We start from the raw sequence: 19,090 nt of genomic DNA, 5'->3' as shown, positions 1-19,090 counted from the left end.
AATGTTCCCTTAGAAGTCTGCTGAGACATTTACTATTAGGAAATATCCCTCGGTTACATTAAATTATTTATATTATTTTAAAATTAAATAATGTAGTTTCTTCTGTGATATTACTAATTAGTTTGTTGTAAAATCCCACTGTGGTACTTACACGGTACATTATATATATAGGCTCAGAAATATGGAAGGTCAAATAGTAAAAACAGATAATAACCATACACTGCAATTCCCTGAAATAATCAGTTTCATAATGAGGTACAATAAAGGCTCCATGGAAGGAAATCGGAGCTTCTACAGTCCCTGTAAAAAGTGAAATGTCACTCATTTTAGATGTCCCTTTTGCTTTCCAGTAAGATTTTGGAATGACAGGAGAAAGGAGTGGAAATGACAGCCTACAATGTGGGCATCTCATTTCTGAATGCCATCATTAATGGTGATAATGATCATTTATGCTTTTTTTTCCTGACAAAAAATGAACTGTGGGTGTATCTGACTAAATCTATCTGATGACATTTCTACTTCACATGACATTTAGGGTGTGCTATGTCAGTATCAAACCACTGAGTTAAAAAAGGTGTTTACCTGTACGTTAACTTAGGATACTGAAATATTCTTGAGAAAGTATGCAGATTGTAGAGGCATTTTCTAGTTAATATGGTCTAAAAAGAATAGAGTATCAATTTTTAAAATTTCTGCTAGGAGACAATAAAGTACAAAATGATGAATTGAGGGCTGATTCCCTTGATAGAAACACTATTTCAAATGACATCTAATTGCATTTCCAATTAACTTAAAATGCATTTTCTAATTCTAAAAGACTTCAATTTTAGTCTCATGGAAAGACAAAAAAAGTAAATTTCACATACTCAAAAATGCCTATAAAAACCAACACTGTTTCTACTGCCTGGATCTAATTTATGTTATGTGAATCATTTTTTTTAGGCTTGTCTCAATCATCTCCTACGAAGTATTAGTCATGGTTCTGAATTGCTAGCCAAGATAATGAATTTGGACTGTTCTTCTAAGGAAAAATTAATTCAATAAATGTGTACTGCACAGCTCACAAAATTTCCTGGAATCTGAGTGTTGCTGAGCAACTACTACCGTCTCAGTATGGATTCTACACAGTCCCTAATTTATTTGCATCATGGCTCCCCCATCAAGGGTCAGGTACATAACAGAGTGAGGGTTATGTACACATATCAAGGTGTCAGTGCCTCTTGGAAAGCAAATAGCTGTCCTCTTCAGATTTTGAGGCAGCAGATAGGCTCTGCTCCCCAATAAAACTTTTAACCTGGGAAACCCTAAACATAGAAAGAGAATTCTGTATTAGCTATGGTAACACAAAGTGACTTGAGCAATCTCAAATCTTCTGTTTCTGCACAGTAAAGATTATTTCTGTCACATCGAGCAGATTAAGTTAGATACTACTAGTCACGAGGCATAGATTCTGCTCCAAACAGGTATTCAGAGACCTGTAACTGGTGCAGCTTTTGCATTCTTCAATGCTTGGTTTCCAAGGTCACCTAGGACAGTGACATGCAGCTGACAGAGGGAGGCAGGAAGTTCCAAGGAGAAGGAACAACCAAGTCCTAACAACCTCAGATTTGAAGTGACACATATTTTACTTTCACTCATATTCTGCTGGTAAGAACTAGTCACATGGTCCTACACAGATGCAAGAGTGGTCCTGGCTAGGCAGTCATGCCCAAAAGCAAAACATTAGGCTGGAACGGGAGGACAGAACTTTCGTAGACAGCCAGCAGCCTCTGCCACAGGTACAGACAGACAACGTAAAAATGAATAATGTCCACTACTATGATAACATCAAATGTTCTGTTCTCAGCAATGTTGTCAAGTAAGCCACCTTTAAGATGAGAGAGATAAGAAAGGGCTAAATACAGAACCCAGTAAATGTATAGCACGTTGAGCTTAAGAATGACTTCTAGACTAAATCCTAGGGCTGGGGTTGCTTGCCCAAGAAACTCGCTAGAAGAAAAAATTGGAAGCCAACCACGTGTTGTCACTGATATTTGTGTTACCAAAGAAAGCACAAACCGAGTCTGCAGAAATCCTGCAACTGTTGTGAACCCTAAAGCAGTTTTTGAGCTCTAAACCTGCACCAGAAACAGCAAGGTATGAAAGCTGTTTAACCCCAAGCACGCCCCTTCACATGTGCTTGAAAGGGTTACAGACAAGAGAGTTGCAACCACAGAACACTACCGGGAACAGTCAGATGGGCTAACCAAGAAACTTTATGCAGGAGTAGGAGGTCTTTATATTTCCTTGCCTGGAGGATTATGATACATATCATGGACCAGTGATTGCTCTCTTTTTCCCACTCACTTTTCCCATATGGAAGTTCTTATTGTCATCCAGAAGACAGCACCATTGCCTATTAGATACCTGGTCAGTGATGGGAATAGGGCAGAGAAAGTAACGGGTATTCTGCTGCGTTGTTAGGTAGCCAAACTAGGAAAAGTCATATCCACATGATGGAGAGAATTGCATGTGACCTGGAGATCCTGAATTTTGAGCTGAAGGTACCAACTTGTTGGGACTTTGGAACATCTCCTGTGGAAAGGAAGTGAGTATGTTCTATGTATGGGAAAGTGTGCACAGATACTTACACTCCCAGAGGAACAGACTGTGACAGGCCTTCAAAATACACTTTTGTTTTTCCTTCTGGTAAAAGTAACCCTAAAGTTTTAGTTGGCTGCCCACAAGAAACTGTACTTCTCAGTCTCTTTTGCCAAGGTGGGGTCATGTGATAAAATTTTAGTCAATAGCATGTGAGCAGAAGTGACACATGTACAATTTGGGGGTCATGCTGCTTGCCTTCCAGTTTTTTCCCCTTTACTTTTGGCCTCAACTGTGGATATAGTAGTATTGATCCAGTTTTGATCCTACAGATGAGGGCAACAACCTAAGGAATGGCAGATAGATGGAACCCTCAGTCTCTGGAAACCTCATGGACCAGACTTACCCCAACCAACTGATTTACCTACTAAGTAGGAGTTCCACCTGAGAGAAATATTTATAGTCTCTGTTGTGCTAGCTATTGTGTATGGAACTGAATTAATAGCCTGATACAGGTCAGAACTGTACCCAGTGACATAGACCCGAGTCAAGTTTTAAAGCTCGGAGAAAGTGCAAGAGGCAAAAGCTTCACGGAATGTTTGAAATCTATTTCACTATTTTTTCTTATATTGTCTTCTTAGGAGAGTATTATTTTGGCCTTAGGAAACTGCTTATTGCTATATAATATTTGTATTGCTAGAATCTAGGCAGTTGTGATGACTGTCTTATCTTTCATGGATCAATGATGAATTTCAGGGTACACATATGTTTCTGAATAGTAACTGGTCCCCAAACAATAACCATTCCCAGATCAAGTTTTCAAATCCTGAACAACTGAAGCTTTACAGAGTAGAACCACCAGTGGGATCCACAGGCTGAAGGCAGTCATTCCAGCTGGGTAAATGCTAGTAAGAAGAGCCTATTCCCTTGTCCCTTCAAAATTTTCTTCTCTGACTGGAAATAACCTAGTGTAGCACTTAAGAGATAAGTTTTAGAGCTAGTCTACCTAGATTTTCATTGGATAAATTACTTAACCTTTTCCAGTAAAACGGGGGTAACAGCTTCCACCTCCAAAGGTTTATAGCTAAGATTCAATTATTTATACACGTAAACATTTAGAACTAGTGGTGGCACAATAATAAGTACTCCATATGTGGATATTTGAAAACAGCATCACTGAGTCACTGGAACTACTTATCATAGGTTGTAGATTTTTTAAAATAATAGATTACTATAAAATGTGCTTAGATTTTAACTACGTAAATGCATAGTCTTCTGACTAGGGCTTGGAACCTCATACCATTTTCCCATCCTACCCCCTCCCCATGATGCAGGCTGGTGTCTCACAGTCAAAAAACTTCCTAGGAATCTAAAAACTGACTTCAAGAGGTTACCCCAGAAACCCCTGGAGAATACTGGCAGAAGGAAGAGGGCAGGATGGGAAAGGTGTATAGGCAGGGACACAGATAATGGTAACTCTGTTTCCTAACTGCATTTTTCCCCTTGTTTCATTTTATTTAGAAACTGATTCTCTGAAGTTCTACTGTGATAACTTGGTTTCAGCTCTGATATGATCCTGACTTGTTTATCTAGCTTAATTCAGCAAATCCCTATTCTTCACTATATGCAAAGCTCTGCCTTAGGTGCTACGGGGCACGCACACACACACATTAGATATAGATATAGATACAGGTATAGATATAGATTTATATACCTCTTTACCTGCAGTTACTTATATTGCCATGTTTTTTAAAAAAGAGCATATGAAAATAAATTCTGAAGGAAGAAAAAATTTGATAGCTGTTGTAATCTAGATAAAAACCAAGTTCTCTGAGAGAACAAAATAAAGAAAGATTGCTTTTAGGAAAGCCTTCACATGTCTGTATTCTATTTTGAATGATGGATAAGATGCATATGACCAGAAATGGGGGTCTGGGATCAAAGCATATAGAGATAGGAAAAAGGGGGGGGGGCAGGTTGTAGAAATTAAGAGTTTAAAAAGGGGAAAAAAGGCAATTTGGGTTACATGGTGAAGGTTTAACTGTACAGTAAGAGACAAAACTCAAAACGTAGGCTGGTTTAGAGTTTTTGGATGGCCTCAAGGCCACAGCAAGTGAGTCAAATGGAATTAAGTGAACAGTTCCAGACTGTTTAATTTTACTGGAGAAGTGATAATCTAAGTTAACTCCAGATAACTTTTTAATAAATTTATTAGATGTCTCTTTGCATTGTGTGTTAATGTCTTTATATATTTTCTGTCTCATCTACCTGTGAGCTCCACCAGAGCAAAATTCTCTCCTACTGGTATCTGAATCCTTAGGATACCTCAATTTCTTCAGAAACAGCAGTTTTGCTTGTTCTTATCAGTTTTCTTCCTTCCAACTCACACTTGACTATATTGACATAATCAGATTCTTTTTAGATTTTAATACTGTTTCTGAACAATGAGACTTGAAGTTCAATGATAGTGTTATATTGGCTTGAGAGCACCTTTGGTATCTCCACTGTAATATGTCCAGAACACTTCTCTAATTTATAGAAAAATAAGCATTGGAAACTCACATACAGATACACAGTATTAAAGCCAAGGATAAATGATCATAGTTTTAAAAATTAAAGTACTTATTACAAAGTGATTTTCTGGTAATTCTGTAGATGTCAGATAGACCAGGTAAAACATTTCCATTTAACAAGGGATATTTGTTTGTCAACAGAAGTAACAGATAACAAGGTCAAGTTGTGTGGTTAAGTGAAATATTCCATAAAGTAAATGGTACACAAAGACTTAATCATTTAGATGGTCCATATGTAGTTATTAGCTATGGCTCAAAAATAAACTTGAACACATTAAGTTCTATGAAGTAAAAGATGAGAAGGATTTACTGGAAAATAATTGCAGGTGTGTGCTACACAGAGAAAAATGTGAACTCCAACAGAGAAAAAGCTTTCTGTTTTTGCAAGCAAATAAATCCAGTTAGGTGATGATAATGACATATTTATAAAAACAAACAATGATTCTACAGGAACAAATTTCCTATTTTTATGTCAGTAAATCTTAGATAATGGGGTAAGGATATATTTCTTAGAAATTTTATATTTGGTATATCTGAGAGAAGTACTTAAAAAGTCTGAATTTTTGACAAAAATGTTTTTAATTTTTCTTAATAAAATATACTGAACATAAAATGAATTATATATCAAAGATGGTTCTATGCATCTAAAAATGGACAGCATAAGGTATACAAATTTAGCAATATATCAAAGAAAAAGGAACAGAATGAGATATTTTAGAAATTACAAAGAGCTAAAGCTTTTAAACTAAACTTATTCACATATTTTATATACAGTGTTATCCCCCATCAAATTAAGAGCACCTTCCATTTTCATATTAGCATCCTACTTAACTGCTCTCACCTGTGAAATCATTCCATCAGTTTAAGTGTGACTGGATCCATAGTTGATTGCAAAGTTAGCAACTCTGCAACCCTTACATGAGAAAAATAAGACAGACTCAGGTAAGAGATGAGGTTATGTAAAAGGAAACAAAAATAAGGCTACCTCTGTAAATCAGAATCATGTGAGAATTTCAAAATAATACATTAATTTGTATATATATAAGATGTGTCCCTCAGACAACACAACTTATTGATGGTATAGAAAAGCAAATCATGTAATTCAGAATATAAACCTTGTGCTTGGGTGTAAATAGAATTATTGTGGACTCTCCTGTCAATACATCAAATTTTACTATTCTAAGTCAAACTCATCATTTTAGTCCCCAAATAAAAATATTTCTGATATTTTATTTCAGTAAGCATTCTCATATCCAAATTAAAAATTAGTCATCTTAGGGCTTCCCTGGTGGCGCAGTGGTTGGGGGTCCGCCTGCCGAGGCAGGGGACACGGGTTCGTGCCCTGGTCCGGGCGGATCCCACATGCCGCAGAGCGGCTGGGCCCGTGAGCCATGGCCGTTGAGCCTGCGCGTCCGGAGCCTGTGCTCCGCAACGGGGGAGGCCACAACAGTGAGAGGCCCATGTACCGCAAAAAAAAAAAAAAAAAATTAGTCATCTTAACTTATATCCTATGTCTGTCACTAAATTCATGTATTCATTTTTATGTTTTTCTCATTTTATCTTTTTTTATTGAGCTATAATTCAGATATAACATTGTGTAAGTTTAAGATGTACAATGTGTTGATTTGATACACTTTTATGAGGGCTAAGTCAGACAGAAAGACAAATACTGTATGACATCACTTATTGGTAGAATCTAAAAAAGCCAAAACTCACAGAAAGAGTAGAGGAACCATGACAGAGATTTTTTGTCTCCCAATATCTCTTCTCCCCTTCCTGCTTGGTACAGCTTGTGCTTTTCAGCTGTGTACATGGCGCCTTGAAGCTAACTGTGACCATGAGACCACTAAACTCTGGCCAATGTCACGTGAAAGGTTTTGTATGACTTCCAGAAAGTGCCTTAAAAAGGGAGGGAATACCACTCTTAGTCCCTTAAGAAAAAACACAAGCAACAGTGGTGGACACTGCAGCAGACAATTTACTCAGAAGATGACAGAGAAATGATAGGAGTTGTCAACCCCTTATATGTGAAGCTTCCTTATCAGTCCTGGTCTCTGTAACTGATATTCTTTGACTTGAGTGAGAAACAAACCTCCATAGTGTTGAAATCACCATTGTTCTGGCTTTTCTCTAACTGGTAGCTAATACTAGTCCTAACTGATACACTGGACTTTAATCATTATTAGCATAAAAAAAACAATAAAGTAATCATTTCCACATAAAGTGTATTTATACAGCAATCAACAAATGTAGTTAAACATATTTATAGTTAAACTTTGTATCCAATCACAAATATCAAAGTAAAAAACAAAAATACAGGTATTTTTTTAAGATAATTGATCAATGAAAGCAGTTCTTTTATAAATGCCCCAAAATGTTGAAGATCCACTGTTATCTTGTTTTCTTCAAATCAACCAGAAATCTATCAAATGCTCCCTTCTTAAATAACCAAAAAACGATTCTTTGGACTACTTTGTCATCTGCTATTTGCTGTTTAAAACATTTTTAAAGTATTTTCAAAAAGAGGGGCTTCCCTGGTGGCGCAGTGGTTGAGAGTCCGCCTGCCGATGCAGGGGACACGGGTTCGTGCCCCGGTCCAGGAAGATCCCACATGCGGTGGAGCGGCTAGGCCCGTGAGCCATGGCCGTTGAGCCTGCGCGTCCGGAGCCTGTGCTCCGCAAAGGGAGAGGCCGCAGCAGTGAGAGGCCCGCATACCGCAAAAAAAAAAAAAAAAAAAAAAAAAAGAGTTAAGCAGCTCAAGAACAACTGGCTATCCGCATGGCGAAAATATGTCCTTCTATATACTTTGCACACAGGTCCTTTTGCGTTTTCTTCTACCAAAATCCTAGCAGATATAAGAACAAGGAAGTGTCTCCCTAAGGAATATTTAAAACTAATTCAACATATGTTAGGTTCCTGTACTGTAAACCCACGTTTTTGAAATGAACAAATGAAGGAGGATGAAGAAAGAACAAATGATTAGTAAGATATTTTTTAAATGTAATATGAAATTTAGGAAATTTTTAGTTTTTTTCTTTCTTTTTTTTTAAGTGCAGCTAATTATCTAAAAAGAGTAAGCTGCCTACATTGGCATTTTGACAAGCCACTAAGTCCTGATTACAATCCTAATTACTACAGTAATTGGTACAATTTCAAGAGACACTAATAGATGAAATGCGTAGTTTGTATGTACCGTTTCTATGATGCATAAAAATTCACAAAGTTGATAGCTCTTGAAAGCAGTTTTACTAGCATTAAGGTAAATTTATATAAATCAATTAAGGGCTTCTAAAGGAAAGCACTCATAAATGAAACTGATTGTCCAGTCATCACATATTCAATGAAGATGTCACCAGACATGGGTTCCAGCTTTACTCTGCCATGAAACAAGCTGTATAACTAAGGCAAGCCCCTCTAGTTATCATCCTACAGAACAAAGACTGTGAACTTAGCAAATGCTAAAGGTCTAAATGCATAAGTAAATAAAGATAGTGTCTGCCCTGGAAATCACATTCTTCAATCATCCCAAATTACTGCTGAAGAAATAGGTTCACAGATAGAACATGACTTAGCGGAAGTACACACCTATGCTGATGGCAGCTTTAATACGAATCAAGAACTTCTCTTCCCTCAGTATAATGTTCCTTCTATTATCACACAGCCAGCCTACCTACCTTCTAATTTGGAGAGGAGAAAGAGGGGAAAAAAGAAAAAAGACATACAAGTCATTTTTATAGCTTATTTCCATACATTATCAACCAAATTAGAAAACAGACAATTTATTGATATTCAGTCTAAGGACAGATGTTAGAGTACAAATTCCCACTAATTACCAAACTGCTATTCAGAATCACTCTGCAGAGGTACCTTTATATTATGTCAGCTCTAGAGCCCTCCTTATATGGAAGCAGTAGTTGTCTCCATGCAGTTTAAACAACCTAACAAATGGAAATCATGAGGGTGGCTAACCATCACTGACTTTCTCCTACACATTTTAGCAAATAAGAAACATATTTCATTCCTTTTTCCTCTTAACAATTCTACAATTTAACCATTTTATCCTCGTTTCACAGCTGAAGTCTGTGACTGTTTTCCAAAGCTTATCACCACTTCAATTGATGGCAGCGGGATTTATACCCAGGCTATTGGGTATATACCTGCTTAACCCGCTCACATCACGTAGCCCTGTTCTAAGTAGCATCTTAACACTGACAAAGACTATTTTTTTAGACTCTATTGTGAGTCAGAGAATTCTAATTTCTACAAAACACTTTATTTACAATAATGTGGCAACATCTTTTAAAGGTAGTTTACAGAATTAAAAAAATGACAATTACAAAATTCTACATTTGTATTGGGTTGGCCAAAAAGTGTGCTCGGGTTTTTCTGTAAGTTGATATGGAAAAACCTGAATGAACTTTTTGGCCAACCCAACATTAATATATGAAACAGATTGTTTGATCCTCACAATTCTGTGAGGTAGTGGGGAAGTTGATTTCTCATATTTTCTCACAAACTCAGAGCCTGAGAGATAAAGTTAACCAATTTAGGAAAAAGAAATACAGGACATCCAGTTAAAGTTGAATTTTGATTAAAAAACCACACATTTGAATGTAAGTATTTCCCAAGTATCGCATACTTACACTAAAAAATTCTTCTCTATCTGAAACTGAATTTTAATTGAGCATCCTTTATTTTTTTATTATTATTATGATTTTTTGCGGTATGTGGGCCTCTCACTGTTGTGGCCCCTCCTGCTGCGGAGCACAGGCCCCGGACGCGCAGGCTCAGTGGCCATGGCTCACGGGCCCAGCCGCTCCGCGGCACGTGGGATCCTCGCAGACCGGGGCACGAACCCGCGTCCCCCGCATCAGCAGGCAGACTCTCAACCACTGCGCCACCAGGGAAGCCCGGGCATCCGTTATTTTATCTACCACCCTACAGAGAGGTGACTTAACCAAGGTCATCATCTAAAACCTACATCTTCTGACCAACTCCACTGTGTGGAGGTACTGCTAGGTATTATTGCTTAGTCATCTGTCTAGAACTCCTTCCACATTTCTATTTCAGCTTCTGCTCCCTTGTCAATTGACTGCGACCTCAATTACGTTTTTTAATTTCTCACATGCAGAGAAATCTGGATTTAGGCAAAATTATTCTAGTTGATACTCACTCTTGTAAAAATGCCTACTGTTTTGCATTTTCCAAAGTACTTTTCCTTCTATTATCTCATTGATCACAACAACCCTCAGAGGATAAACTGAAGCCTTGGTGTTCCTATTTTTCAGATTTGATGACTAAAGCTCAGAAAGTTTAGGAGACTCACCCAGTTCCTCACAGCTAGTAGGGAGCTTCTAGCCTGAGCCCCAAATCTTGTTATTTGAAAATCCAATTAAGTAACATTTATTCTATTTCCACTCACAATTAAGATAATTAACAATATTTAAAGGCTATTTTCATATTTGCTTTAACAGACAGTAATCAGGGATGAGCTGTTCTACGTTAATTTGGCTGGTATCAAAATGGCAAGGTTAAAATCAGAGAGGAAAGTATGGCTTACCGAGAAATTTTTTAAAAATCACTTCACTGTAAAAAGTCTTTAAACCTGAAAGAAGTGTGAAATGTGCTGAAAACACGTCTTAGCATAAAAAGAAATATAGTGGTCTACCTTTAATTATAATATTGTCTTAGTGTCTTTGCTAAAGAGATTTGGTTCTATTACAGCATTATTACCATAAAGAGCACTCATTCAGCTTTAAAAAAGAGGAAATCCTGCCACATGTGACAACATGAATAAGCCTGGAGAATATTACGCTAAATAAAATAAGCAGACACAGAAGGACAAGTACTACATGATATCACTTATATGAGGAATCTAAAATAGTCGAACTTATAGAAGCAGAGTAGAATGGTGGTTGCCAGGGGCTGGGGAAAGTGGGAAATAAGGAGGTATCGGTCAAAGGGTACAAAGCTTCAGTTATAAAGAATGAATAAGCCCTAGAGATCTTCTGTATAGCATAGAGCCTGTAAGTAACAATACTGTACTGTGCACTTAAAATTTTGCTAAAAGGGTATGTCGGGCTGCAACCCGCAGGCCTGCAAGCCCTGTACTCTCTCAGCTTCAAGAAGAAAGAGCCTAGAGTCAGTGACAGAGACGTCAATGGTTTAATGGACGGGGGAGCTTATGGGTCTGAAACAAGGTCCTAGAGTGACACCCCATCGTGTACAGCTGCTGGCGGGCAGAACATGGCAGCAGGCTTTGATAGGAGTGGAGGTGGGGAGGGGAGGGGGGGAGGGGAGGTTCCCAGTTACAAGGAGAACTGACACTGATGTCTAGTTGGCTCATCGGTTACCAGGGAAACCAGCAGAGAAGCATGCCCCTCACTGCCCCTTTGGTAATCTATCAGGTGGCGATGTTCTGATCTAAAGCTTAGAATAGTCATAAGTTGGGGCTGGTGGCAAGTAAGTAGGCATTTACTGATTAGGCTGTGTTATTAAGAGGGAAGGTCAGTCAGGTGAGTAAGGTGTAGGTGAAGCAGGGACTAGTTGAGCAGGGGATGGACCGAGGGCAAGAGAACAGCCATCCTGGCTGCTCATCTCCCTGCACAGGGTAGGTCTTATGTTAAGTGTTCTTATCACAAAACATATAATAATAAATAAGAGGGTGGGAGGAAACTTATACAGATGGAAGATAGGCTTTATGGCATTGATTGTGGTGGTGGTATCACCAATGTATACTTATCTCCAAACTCATCAAGTTGTATACATTAACTATGTACAGCTTTTTGTATGTCAAAAAATAATTTAAAAATAAAATAAAAAGAGCAACTCAGCAACAGACTCACTAAAACTGAAATTTCATTGAGGGTTGTGTTTCATAGCAGTCAAGAGAGCCATTACAGGGGCTCGGAGATCACTTGGTGAGTCAGCTTGTCAAACACTTGCTGAAAAACAAGACATCACAGAAGAGCCCAGCATTGCTTCCACAGCTAATGTCCTGGGGGGACCACATGAATTCAGCTAAATTAAACCTTTAAAGATCTTTCCCAAGGTAAAAATGGACAAATGTCAACGTATTAGGAAATATATGATTAGGGTTTAAAAAAAATTAAAGCCATAATCCCTCAATTAGCATTTAAAAGAAAAAACATAAAAGATGATTTATTGGTATGTTTACAAATTGCTATTTCTAAAAAGAGCCATCTTTGAAGTGTGCAAAATATGATCTATCTTTCCTTCCGCCTCTTGACCCCAATGTTCTCTCTCCCCTTTCTTATACAATCTTCCCTCCCACTCCCATTCCTATTTCTCTCTCATAATCCTTATGTGTCTTTCTTTTATTCATGGCAACATCAATTTCCCTCTAGTACTGGGCTCTTCGTTTCTCCTCACTATCCTAATTTTCTCTTACTTATTTTTTCTCCTTCCTTCAACTACATATATATGGAATTTTGTATTGAGGTAATATATTTTAAAAGACTTAAAAGCTACATAATGCAATAAGTTATTGATAAATATAATTATATTCATGTATTACTGTTATTACTTGTGTATTTTTTTTAATTGTACTTATAAATGTCTTATAAGACCTTCTATAGGGACTTCCCTGGTGGTGCAGTGGTTAAGAATCTGCCTGCCAGTGCAGGGAACAGAGGTTTGAGCCTTGGTCCAGGAAGATCCCACATGCCGTGGAGCAACTAAGCCCGTGCGCCACAAATACTGAGCCTGTGCTCTAGAGCCCGCAAGCCACAACTACTGAGCCCGTGTGCTGCAACAACTAAAGCCAAGTGCGTACAGCCCGTGCTCCACAACAAGAGAAGCCACTACAATGAGAAGCCCGCTCGCCGCAACTAGAAAAAGCCCGCACACAGCAACAAAGACCTAACACAGCCAAAAATAAAAAAATTTAAAAAATAAAATAAAATTTTAAAAGACCTGCTATAACTTTAAAGTTTATTATATTAGGTTTACTATGTACATGAGTAATAATACTTTTTTCTTTATATTACATACGAAAATTTTCAAATTCCTGCTATATGGTATTTAGCATATTAATAACAAGAGTATTTTAGAAGTGTTGTATTGTACTGAACAATATTTCTGTACGTAGAAAATTCCACTATTATGATAACCTACGTGGTAATATTTTCTCGACATCAGATATTAACATCAATATTTTTCTAACTCATGATTTTTTCCACATTGAAATACAGAGTAGGCCTTTCGTATTCCATTGGATTTCTGCAGAAAAATAACTGTCAATGATCTTACCATCTGGCACTTGTTGCACGAAGTTATATATCATTACCTAATTTGAGTGCTATTTAGTCTGATAATGCCCACATACTTTTATTCACTGCTATTGCCATACAAAGATAGACATTATCTAATTTCTATTTCACCTCCTTTTCACTGTTGTGACCTTTATTGTTAATAACTATTTTTTAAATGTTTAGAAAACTCAAGTCTAAAAAGAAAATTCTCATATATATTGTAGCTGTTTAAAGCCAAATTACCTAGCATGTATCCCATAACTCAGGTCACGCTTTGAGAAAGTAAACGCATTTTTGCTTGTCATCTTGTTCTGAAAGGTGGTGAAGTTAAAAATACCAACAGACATTTCATTTAAAGTGTTTTCAATAGGTTCTCGGGATCTACTAGTGATTAATATTTCATTTTCATTATAAACTTACTTCTCCTTACCCTTTTTTTATAAGAATAAAGGATATTACAAAAGGGTTTATTCATGTTAATTTGTAAAATATATTCATTTCATTTAACAAATCCACATTCAGTGATTAAAGAAAAGCATCAGTACCTTTCACATAAAAGCAAAGACTTGAAATCTGGAAAGAAATATTTTAATTAGTTTCTAAAAATTCTATTCAGTTCTCTACTGTGACTCATGGTCCATGCTATGCAGCTGGACCCTTAGAATTGTTTTAGGATTCATGAAAACCTCCTGTTCCCGGTCCATAGATACCTGTCCACGATCTCACTGCAGCCCACCTGATTCCATGGGCCAGCTGCTTCTCAGGTGTTTTGGTTTAAAATAATTTTGGTAGATACAGAGCCAAGGAAGGAGGAATACTCTTTGCTTTTAATAGTAGTGTGATAACCATCTTTTACCAAGTAAGAGAAAGTAACAGAGTGTTCAAGAAGAACGAAGTCCGGTACTTACAGTTTTATTTGGTACCTCCTGATCACTAAGCACTTACCTGGATAATATCGTGCCAGGCCTGTGGCACTGCCAAACACCTGCCACAACAATGAAGGATCTTCCTCCCGATTTTTCTTGAAAACTTCATCTAAGGCGCTCGTCCAGTTGAGTTCATTTAACACAATCGTTGCTACCCCCCAAAAATAAGAAAAATCAATTAATTCAAATTTGGAATTAATAATTGAACCTGTCTTCCTTTACTTGCAAAATACTGTTGTACATTTTCATTGCTTTACCTATAAAAGCGCTCTAACCTGGTGGTAATCTAAAGTTTAGACATGGAATCATTTCTTCAAACACGTTTATATGATGGTGCGGGACCTGTTCTGTGCTTTGTAGATGTTTAGAAGCACCTCTGCCCTCTACCCGCTAGAGGCCAGTAACATCCCCCCAGGTGTGACAAGCAAAACTGTCTCTAGACATCGTCACATAACCCCTGGGGGGCCAAATTACTTTCTGTTGAGAACCACTATGATGCATAAAACAGGCAGTATCAGAACTCTGCTGCTGGGAGGTATCTCTTGCACTGAGGCAGTTCTGAAGATGCTTACAAGGTCATGACACAGTGTGACAGTTCTGAAGATGTCTTACAAGGTCATGTCACAGTGTGATGTCTTACAAGATGTCTTCAGAAGACAGTTCTGAAGATGCTTACAAGGTCATGACACAGTGTGACCACGACTGCCCTCAGTATTTTTTTTTTGGCGGGGGGGGGAGAAGAAAGGATTTATTACTTGCAGCAAGTAAGGAGAATACCAGGGATTTTCCCCAGAGCATTGTCTCCCCAAACAGCAAAACTGGGGAATTTTTAAGCTAAGGGTACATGCATATTCACGAAGGGGCTTGGGTGGTATATGCATATTCATGAAGGGGCTTGAGCAGAGGAGAATTCAGCATAGCTCAATATTGAGGATTCTCTGTGATACACTAACATAGTTTGGTCTGTTACCTGAATTAAAAAAAAAAAAAAAAACCCCAAACAAACAGATGTTTGTTACTGAGCATACTTTATTAACTGTGCTTATGTAACTACCAAAAATGCGTACATGTTGATAAAGAAAAACTCATTCAGAGGCTTGACAATATCAGTGTTAGAACTAAGAAGTGGCTGATACCTTATCGCTACCTTTATGAACAATAATTTTCTTTTTTCTGGTTAGTTCAACTAATAACTAGAGCATGGTGCTAATAAGGGACAGGTCATTGATTTTGATACCTACTTATAGCGACTGACTGATCTGGGATAGGTATCACAACCATATGCCAGTCATTATAATGAAAGAGAAACAATGATAATGTGGGATATAACAAGGGCTAAAATAATATATAATTTTTAATTATGGGCCTCCATGATCATCGCATCCTATGTCTAACATATTAAAATTCTAATTGGCTTAGGATATTATTTTCCCTTTATGCAAAAAAGATGACATAAGATAATCTCATCTTTTTTAGAGGGGTCTTTATATGTAAAATATGCACCATGCCCACAAGCAGATTAGCAGATTGGGACACTCTGCATTTGAGGATCTATGACTAAGCCTAAATAGTGGACGTGAGCTTGGGATAAGGACTGGAGATACTGCTTAACTCTTTCCATTCTTTTCTGTGACCACAGTAAGTAAAAGAAACAAATGTGATCATGGTTAGATCACACACAAGATGTTTGAAAGGGAAAAGGAAAAAGAGCTTCTATCAAGAAAGAGGCACAGCATATGTATTTATATTTTAAAGTTTATCATTTACCAAAAATGAAAAGCAAGTATACTGTGAAATTGTTCTGGGACCAACATCTTCATGCATTTCTCATTACTGAAAACTAACGAGATTTCCATCTTTATGGATGTGATTACCTTCAAAAAGATCAGTTGTATGTGTGAATATTCATGAGCTGGGTCAGATCCACAGTGCATCTGAGATACTAGTGAATTCATATTCCAAAGCATGATCCAATGAACACTGAGTGGCCAGTTATGTGAAAATTTATATTCACATAGATAACCTGAACTGATACTACTCATGAATATTTATGGTACTATACAAAACATCACAGAAAAAGAGGGGCATTCTATCTTCTTTTAAACATTCATGAATTTTAGAGTAATATTCTACTCAGCAAAATAATGTTTATTTATGTTCCAGATAGTTAGAATAGATTGGGGATTAATGAAGTCTATCTCTTCAATTTCCTTGGCTTTTTAATTCACATTAAGCAACAACTGATATCTAATTATTTTTAATAAAGTTTTATTTGTTTACAGGGCTAATTTTTTTCTCGTTTTATTTGATAACAATTACTCAGTATTAGGCTCTGATACAGTGATTGTGAATTGTACTTTTATGTACTCAGGGGAAAAAGTCAAGCTCTGGAATGTTCTTACCATGGTGATACGTTTTAAAATTGTAGTTTATATATTTGAAAATTCTTTTTCAGATAAGACATTGCAGAATGTTTTTCTCAAAATCTGTTCATATGCAAATGAGCAAGGTGCATAAATATTTTCATAATAGACACTTGAATGATTTACTCAGAATGAAAGAAATGGTATTGTATATATATCATATGAGCAAGGTTTATAAACTTGATGACAGTGTGAAGAAAGGAGTGAGGGTACAGATACTTCCATTTGTCATTGTGTATTTATAGAGACGCTTGAGTGCAATCATTATTCTAATAGCCACAATTTTTATTGGAATGTCCAGAGCAAGAAATCAAAATTCAAAGGATCTGCCATGCGAGTACAAAATTAGTGCCATCTCTTTAGAGGAGAGTTTGGCTGTAGTTGTCTATCAAAATTCTCCGTCTTTAGTCCAACAATTCTACTTCAAGGGATTTATACTATGTATAAAAACATAGTAAAACACCAAAACCGGAAGGTAAAATAAATTGCTGCAGTAGGAAATTCTTTTTCTTAAATTATATTGAAAGCAGCTAAAAATGTAAAAGAAAACATGTAAAACATCAAAGCAAATAAACAAGTAGGAGTACCATTTTAGATCGTTCTTGGTGATTTGGCTATACTTTTCGGATCCACATTATGAACTACATTTGACTAATAAATATATATTACTTACGTATCCTATAATAAGCAGATTTTTATCTTCTTAACCTTCTAAAAATTAAATACCTAATCCAGGATTACTAAGGTGCCCAACATTTCCCCATTTCTACTTTATTAGCATAACTCAGGAAAAACAATAATGAAATAACTGGGTCATTTGCAGATCGTGGCATAATAAAACTAATGCAGAATACTGCCCATGCTAAAACGTTTAAAATGCAATTATTTTTCTGTAAGGCACAGTCTTTATATAAATGTCTAGAGCAAGAAATAAAAATTCAAAGGATTTTATTTAATTGCAGAAACACTGGTATAAACTAGTAGCCGAATAATATTTCTTAAAATAATTCCAGAATAAGTGATCTTTTTAAAAGGACTTGAAATAGTTCTTGGCCACAAATAAAACTTTACCTTTTATTTGGACAGATATACTCAAGAATATGGGTAATAGTTCTGACTGGTTTTCCATAAATCGTTAGGCGGTATTTAAAATTACATCATATTTAAGTTTCTCAATTATATACTGGATACGTATTGCATTATTTAATATACTGTATACTATACTCATCCATGTCCTCCTTCTCTACCTCCTAAAATAGTAATGTTCTACATTCACACATTCAAACTTCTAATGTCTTGCTTGAATGGAGTACATGAGTGTACACAGAAATTCATGAGTGGCTTCTACGTTTTTCACTGTGTAAGACAAACTGGTCAATCGTGATCTAGCCTTGAACCTACTGCCAATTACTAGTGAACTTAGCTAAGTGTCTTATGGCTTCTTTCAGAGTAAAATTAGTCCTCATCTTCTGTCAACTTTTAAGAAATGAAGATTTTTATCTTTGTTTGAAAATTAGAGTTTGTGAAAATAAGTCTTTCATAGATATCCAAGGCTAAGCTTATTAAAAGCAGTGAATGCTGGGAAAGCAAACCTTGACTTTGGGGCCTCTATTCTGAATGGTATAACAGCATTTCACTGATAATTGATTCAGAACACCAAGCATACGTCTCTATTCTTCTACTTAGTTTTCAGAAACAGGGCCCTGATGTTCAGCAGTTCTCTGTTTTGGAGGATTCTTTTGTTCAATCTGGCTTCTCAGGGGAAGAAAGAAAAATCTAATTTGTAACAGCACAAAAGAAGCACCTTACATTTGCTGCTAATTCTTCTAAAATACGTGACATATCTGTATCTCATTTATGACATGAATACAGAATTGCTGACAAGTTAGGAATCCAATTTTCTCCTGTAAATTTCAGCCATGAAGGGTTGCACTATTGCTCCCTTTTAAGTTTGAGTACATTTTGTTGACTTATTCAGGGTTCTGGGCCTCACCATGCATTGAAGGCACTATATAACTATTTGAAAAACCTTAAGGTTATTTATAATGTCAGCTACGCCTTTGAAATGAAGTGGAAATATGCTAGGAAAAAGAAGAGAAAGTATTTTTTATGATTCACTTAAAATATAAAATAACTTTGACAAGTCTGCATCAAAAAATACATTTTACACAACATAAAGTAGCTTTGACAGGTCTTTGATAAGCTCTGTAAATCTTAAAGCTATGCAAAGGGACTGGATACTAAAAATTATTTTTAATAGTAAATATGATACAATTAAATAATTAAAACAAGAGAATTGTCCAAAATGTTTACTA

At 36.6% G+C, this 19,090-nt stretch overlaps 1 protein-coding gene across 4 annotated transcripts in view; it reads right to left on the bottom strand.

Moving 5' to 3' along the window:
- Nucleotides 1–19,090, bottom strand: part of CACNA2D1 (calcium voltage-gated channel auxiliary subunit alpha2delta 1) — a 514,372-nt gene that overhangs the window by 132,384 nt on the left and 362,898 nt on the right. For all 4 annotated transcript variants that reach the window (XM_049714933.1, XM_049714934.1, XM_033439986.2 and 1 more), the window contains one exon: nt 14,372–14,503. In XM_049714933.1, coding sequence (XP_049570890.1) covers nt 14,372–14,503 — 132 coding nt within the window. The remainder of the gene's footprint in view (nt 1–14,371; nt 14,504–19,090) is intronic.

The sequence above is a fragment of the Orcinus orca genome, chromosome 9, assembly GCF_937001465.1.
Source record: "Orcinus orca chromosome 9, mOrcOrc1.1, whole genome shotgun sequence".
Classification (NCBI taxonomy): Eukaryota; Metazoa; Chordata; class Mammalia; order Artiodactyla; family Delphinidae; genus Orcinus; species Orcinus orca.
Note: the sequence above shows the minus strand (reverse complement) of the source record. Positions and strands in the feature narration are given on the sequence as shown.